Here is a 6,780-nt window from a genome sequence, read left to right as displayed (position 1 = left end):
ATCTTCCGACGAACTTCTGATGATCTCTCAGCAATGTTCCAGCGAACTCCCGGCAAGCTCCTGGACTTCACGACAATCTTCTTAGCGAGTTCCGATGAGCTTCTCTGGCAAGCTCCAAGACTTCTTGGCTGGTTCCTGCAGAACTTCCGACAAACGTCCGAACTTCCGATGAACTCTCGAACTCCTAATGAAATCGCGTTCTTGACTCTGAGACTTCATTTTGCTTTATGCCTTGCTATCGTAGTTAATCCTGCACATATAAAAACACACTTCAATCTAGACAATTATTACTAAGCTTGAATCATGTTATCCGGCATGTCATTGGTCCATCGACGCTTCATCCGATTCTTTGGCACATCGTCTTCTCTTGCAGCCTATTGCCCAATCGGTCAGTTGACTCCGTAACTCCGATATCCTTAGCGTAATATCCGCTCTTCTTATCGATACATCGACTGATCCTCTGGCTCGATGTCCAATCTTCTGACATGTTTTCCTCCGGCCCAACATGATTCTTCCTGCTTTAATTGTCTCATCCTGATCGAAGCATCATGCTGTCACGAACGGTTGTCACGCACCCGTAACAACTCCGTTCAACGAACCGTCGGTCACTCTCATCTACATGTATAGCTGCTTGGTAGCATGTTTTGTCTTGGTTTTGAGTCATTTTTCTTGTAAAAATGTAAGTTCGAATAAGTTACAGTGCTACAAAGCGACCGCTCACCGAACCGAGCAAAACAGCCCAAAACGGCTCCGTTTTCGTGTGCCACGGGCTGTTTTCTACAGTCCGCTTTCGCTCACCAAAACATCAGCCATCTCAGCCCCTTTGAACTCCTCGGGTGGCATAGGGTTGGATGGAGCTTCAGTATAATGTCGAGCGTTGAACAACCTTTCACAAGTTCGCACGTTACCTTTACGAGAACTTGTTGTCGCGCCCGGCACCCGGTGAGCGACTGTTTGTGGACTTGCAGCTATTCGTTCAACCCTCTAAAGTCCTTGTTTTCCCCCTCTATCTCTTTTCTCTTGTGCACGTAAGGTGCTCGCTGAATTGCTTGTAAAGCTTCCCCCTTTCATGAGACGTCAGGACTTGTCCGTCGCTCATTCTTTCGAATTAATCAACTTTCTCTTTTTACAGGTCCTTCGAGACCTGCGAGAGGTTGCAAGTGGGCTGATCTTTACGGAGCAATATTGCAAGGGCAAAGCGCGACTTAGGCAAGGCAAGTTAAGTTCACGTCTTTGCCGCAAGAGTGCCTCGCGACTTAGGCAACGCAAGCTAAGTTCGTGTCTTGACCAAAGGGTGCCTCACGCCTTAGACAATTCCAGCTAAGGCCATGACACTGCGTCACTCAAAATGCAGATCAAATTATAAACACTATCAACACTTAACCCATCATAGTCATTATACCATTAGATATAAACTTGGCTATAGTTAGCTAATAGAGTATAGCAAAAAAAAAAAAAAAAGATGTTATACGAAAGCTGGTCCGGCCCAGACCTAAACCCACCAACCGCAACCCGGTCCTATAAAACCCATGTTTTTGGTCTTCTCCATCCCGCAGCCCTAAAGAGGCAACACAGCACCAATCCGGTCCTATTAAGCTAGTGGTTTTGCTCTTCTCCACCCAAAAACCCTAAAGAGGTCAGAGAGAGGCGCGAAAATGCGGCCTTTGGACGAGAAGGAGACGGCGGCCGTCTTCGAGAAGTTGTTCAAGTTCACGGGGCCAAACCTGAAGGTCATGGTGGAGCGCCCCGCCGTGGAAGGGCCTGCCGGCGACGATCCTGGCCGCTACTGCCTTCGCCTCCACAAGAACCGTGTCTACTACGCCTCCGAGTCGTTGGTCCGCCGCGCCACTAACGTCGCCCGCGACCGCCTCGTCTCCCTCGGCACCTGCCTCGGCAAGTTCACAAAGGGCGGCTCCTTTCGCCTCACCGTCCAGTCCCTCGACCTGCTCGCTGCCCACGCTCGGCGTAAGGTCTGGCTCAAGCCCACCGCCGAGATGTCCTTCCTCTATGGCAATCCGGTTCTCAAATCTGGCCTTGCCCGCATCACGGAGGGCGTCAGCCCCGGTGACGGCGTCGTCGTCTTTTCTATGTCCGACCTCCCTCTCGGCTTCGGGGTCGCTGCCCGCTCCACCCAGGACTGTCGCAAGGCCCACGCCGATGCCATTGTAGTCAACCGCCAGGCCGACGCTGGGGAATACCTACGGAATGAGGACGATCTCTGATCTGATTGTGTAGCAACCTGGAACAAACAAATAGGTCACTACACCTCTTTTTCCTTCTGTCATCTACCTCGTCGTTATTATTATCAGTGTTGTTGCTGTTCTTGTTAAGTGGTAATATCTAGGAATAATTAGATAAAAAGGACTAATACGGGGAACGATCAGGGTAAAAAGAGGTTTGGGATACTTGTGAAGCTGTAGAGCGTTAATCGGGATAACGCTTTTAGCATGTTCACTATGTATTTATGTTCACAGGTCATGAACAGAGAATGGTTGAATAAGAGGTGTAGGAGGATATGCTACTATCTATCTGTTTTTTATCTTTTTTGTTTTTTGAACCTCTAAGAATAACCTTAGAGATAGGTCTTATAGCCAACTACTGCAAAGAAAAGGAGGGCAAAATAGGTGGTGTGATTCAATCAACAAGGAAGAAAAGAGACTAGGTTTGAAATGAGGAATTTAATCAGGAATTAGAAAAAATAATATTTAAGTAATTGAGATGTTCTCAAATTAGTATTATAGGAAATGAATAAAGTGTTGTAGTGGATGCCATGAGATGATGATCTTGACATGGGAGATATTTAATTGATCTTGGTATTTGGAAATCAACTGTCAGTAATAGGCCTGATTGAAAGCACAATGATTTGAGGATGTGATTTTCTATTTTTAGAAGTTTGAAAGACAAACAAGAATAATATGATTTTGAATTATGAAAGTGAGCATGTCCAGTAGCATTATCTTCTAAGACCTGTGAATGAAGAAGATAGTTTCTTTGTTAGATGGTCAGGAGTGTTGCTGGACGCAAAGGTAATGGAACCTTGCAGAAGAGGCCGTTGCGGTGGTGGCAGCAGTGTTACTGGAGTTCACTATAGTGTTGAGTTGCTGATGGTGGCTTGACGTGGTTGTGGAATAGCGGCGGGATTGACATGGAGGATGAGGATGGTTTGATAGTTAGGTTTTAAATTTGAATAAATAAAAATGGAATGGTGTAGGAATGTCTTTGGACTATTGAAATTAACCAATATTAGATAACTAATTGTTAATCAATGGATAGTTTGTCTCAATTTGTAATTCAATAGTATATAACTTTTTATGAAATTTTTGAGATAATGCAGTACACTATATGTAAAGAGGAGGTCTTAAAAGATTTGTGAAAGTTCCATAAATTTGAATGTCCCACAGTGTAGGTGGTTGATGGAGTTGAGTCAAAAACTATAATGCAAGCACTAATTAATGGTCGTTGACTAGTTTTTTGATGAATGGATATAACCATGACTTTGAATACCACAATATATTGACCACAGTAATGAGTGCTATACTATTTGATTATGCCAGAATAATGGTTTGTTGACTGGTTGTGCTATGTCAAATTATTATCTCGGCATTTTTTAATGGCGTATCAAGGCATACAATACCATGCTGGTTGATACACACTAGTTTGATAACATTTGTATGGGTATCATTTGTTTAAAATCTCAAATATAACCGTTTCTTGATATAGTTTTTGCTTAGTTTAAATTTGGCACTAAATCATTATCTGAACACACAATGGTAGTTAGAAAAGCACCAATGCTTATGTGATTCTTTTAGTAACAATGGCTAGAGAGTGAATCTAGTCTTGTTCTTCCAAAAACCTGTACTTATAAGAAACCAAATATTCATGATCTTCCACTGGCCAGTTTGTTACATGTTCTTTTGGCTTAGCTGAATCCATATTTGAGTCATTTATGTTGGTATCATTTATCAATGGTTTTGAAGCCTGATATGAAGAAACATATTTAAGATGATGTTCTACAGATCTTGTGCAGCAAGGACAAAAATGTTTTTTGTTCCATTGATGAGAAAAAACAGAAGATTAGTGGACTTTCTAAGAAGTTGCAGCAATAGTTACCACTTACGAATTAGAGATGAGAGGATGATAATTAGTAATAGAAGATCAAAGTTAGGAGAAGTCCTGCACTGGTTGGAATGATCCGATCGGCCACAAAGTAAAACAGTCACTATTTCTTTTCATCCCCAAGACCGTTACACAGCCAGTGATTATTCCTATTCCATAGGCTGTATGTCCTTTAGTAAACCCAAATTTTCATATGGATGAATTATTAAATAGTTGCACCCAGGTTATGTCTATATCCTGATTTGTTCATCCAAATATGGGTAGATTTGGAAAATCCCAGTTTAAGCAGGATATGAACTGATGGTTGAATCTGAGCTGAATTTAATTTGACCTAGTTTACTCTAACCACATCTCCTTGGGTCAACAAGTGTACTAAGGGCTTATTTATGAAGGTGAAGTATTTCTTCATATTTTCTTGTGACTAATTTGTAACATTTTATTCATTGTTGTGTTTTTATCATGTGAGATCTATTTTGAGTAAAATTACCTTGTGTCATTTTAGGAGTTTGTATCTTTTTTAAGCTATTATAATATGTATGGCTTAATTGAGTATTAGTTAATCTGCATGTCAGACTAAATCAGTTGGATCAAAATGATTGGGTTGAATCTTGTCAAGACCTAAGGCAGTTCCAATTTACCTGTTTTTGCATATTCTAATGTGTGCCATTGAATCTAAATGCTTAGATTTAATGTGAGTTTTCTATTATTTTAATCGACTTGATGAAGTAGTAGATCCAATTTTAGCCTCAAATCTAAGGTGACTTGATTAGCTTGGGTTGATTTAATTCTTTAGATGATCGGTGATTCTTGATCATATTTCGGGCCTGTTTATTTATCATCTCCAACTTCTCGAAATGGTTATAGATGAGGTCTTCTAGATTTTCATCTAGCCATCTTGAATTGAGATGGAACCATGATTGATGCATTTTGTAGTTAAGTTTGGAGCTTTTGGCGGACAGTGTGCTTTCTAGCTATGGAAATGAGTTGCAGTTAAATTGTGATAGGCTATGAATTCAACATAATGTCACGGCTAGTAAATTTGGAGTTTTACATGTGGATGGCTGTCTGGAGAGATATAAGATATTAAACATAACAAACATTCCGTTCTTGTAGATTAATAATTTTATTTTGATTGAGTTATTTTTATAAGGGAAAAATGAAAAAGGCAAGTCAAAAAATCTTTTTTTTTTTCTGAACTCTCCCAAGTCAAAAATCCTTCTTTTCATTCTCAAATGAGAATACAAGGAATTCTACTTTCATACATTATGGTCATTCTCTCAACAAGGTTATGGTGGGTTAATTTAATTTAAAATTTTGATGAATGCACGTTCTGAGTTTATGGAAAAAAATCTGCACTATTGAATATTTGTGTGCTTTGGAGGATAACCATAAGAAACATTATTTAACTACAAAGGCAACCCAGTGGACTTGCTTCTTATCGTCTCCCGGGAAAGAGGTAGCTAGCTGTGTTTTGGCATGGCCGGAGTGGCCACGGTGTCTGCTGACAACCACAAATGACCAATCAACATCCCGATGGATGGTGACCTACAGCCATTGCAAGTTATAAACTCTTTGGATCTGATGATAGCATGAGCAATAACTACATCACCATGAACATATGCAACAAATGAGAAGTAAATTAGATTTTGCATGCATCACTGGCCCTCATTTGAGTTAAAGATATGAAATCTGTGCTTATGGATCTCACTTATGTGAAATCATATACAACAAATGTTCCATTGTGATGCATCTTATGGATTTATCTTTGCCTTGTTTTCCCTACTGGATTAACTTGTTAGCGTGACTCTGTTTTCATATTAAACAGTAATACTGATGGTTATTCATCCAACTTGCAGGTACTGTTGGTTATATCAAGAATCACTCACTTCTGTGATGGTGAACCGACATGAAGTTCATGTATTAATTTTGACCAGAGAACTTTGCTGTGTACAACAATCAATCATTTGCATTAGTATTTCAATTATGAGTCATGGATCTTTTGGGGTTAAATAGATGATACCGGTGATTGCTGTGTTTGGTGAAATCACAAATTTTGACAACCAGTAATGTGCGGACAATTCTTTGGATGTTTGATAGTATCTCTGTGAGCAATCAATAGTATCTTTAGCTTTATGTCAACTCGTATGCTAATGTATCCGTTGCTTGCATGCCAAGATCATGTAGTATAGGCTTCTGAAACCATAACAAATGCCATCTAAAACATCAAACTGGTTAGACAAAATTATTGTTGACGTTCTAATCAATTCGATGTGGTGCAAACTCGAAAGCATATGAGTATTCGAAGTGATTACAAAGTGGCTTTGAGGTGGTCTCGAGATAGGTGAGTCGTGCCCTTCAGGTGTTGTTTGCATGAAAATTAATGTTGGGAGAAGTTTTCTAATCTGATGTATTTGATGTTTAATTTAGTCCGAGGTCATTTTTGGATATGGGTTTTTCTCGAAAAAAGAGTCCCTTGGCATGACATCAGAGGCAGATAAGTAGATCGTCTCTCTTGGATTATTGTCCACGAGGGCGGATAGATTGAGGGTGATTGGGATTGTTTCCTTCCACGCCAACCTCTATGTGGTGATAGGTGTCGAACGATGATTAGTCGTTAATCTATTCCTTATCATTTATCCATCTCTTTCGAAGGCATGCTTCGGG

General features: G+C 40.3%; 1 protein-coding gene across 1 annotated transcript; it reads left to right on the top strand.

Moving 5' to 3' along the window:
* The first annotated feature begins 1,551 nt into the window (after nucleotides 1-1,551).
* LOC103996769 (uncharacterized) lies at nucleotides 1,552-6,176 on the top strand. The gene is made up of 2 exons (XM_009417759.3): nucleotides 1,552-2,256; nucleotides 5,973-6,176. Exon 1 carries the CDS (start codon nucleotides 1,656-1,658, stop codon nucleotides 2,220-2,222), a length of 567 nt encoding a protein of 188 aa, XP_009416034.1. The 5' UTR covers nucleotides 1,552-1,655; the 3' UTR covers nucleotides 2,223-2,256; nucleotides 5,973-6,176.
* The last annotated feature ends 604 nt before the right edge of the window (nucleotides 6,177-6,780 follow it).

The sequence above is a fragment of the Musa acuminata genome, chromosome BXJ3-1, assembly GCF_036884655.1.
Source record: "Musa acuminata AAA Group cultivar baxijiao chromosome BXJ3-1, Cavendish_Baxijiao_AAA, whole genome shotgun sequence".
Classification (NCBI taxonomy): Eukaryota; Viridiplantae; Streptophyta; class Magnoliopsida; order Zingiberales; family Musaceae; genus Musa; species Musa acuminata.
Note: the sequence above shows the minus strand (reverse complement) of the source record. Positions and strands in the feature narration are given on the sequence as shown.

Bases quoted from the DNA above. Each gene is read 5' to 3' on its own strand.
- LOC103996769 (XM_009417759.3), top strand. From the start codon at position 1,656: ATGCGGCCTTTGGACGAGAAGGAGACGGCGGCCGTCTTCGAGAAGTTG.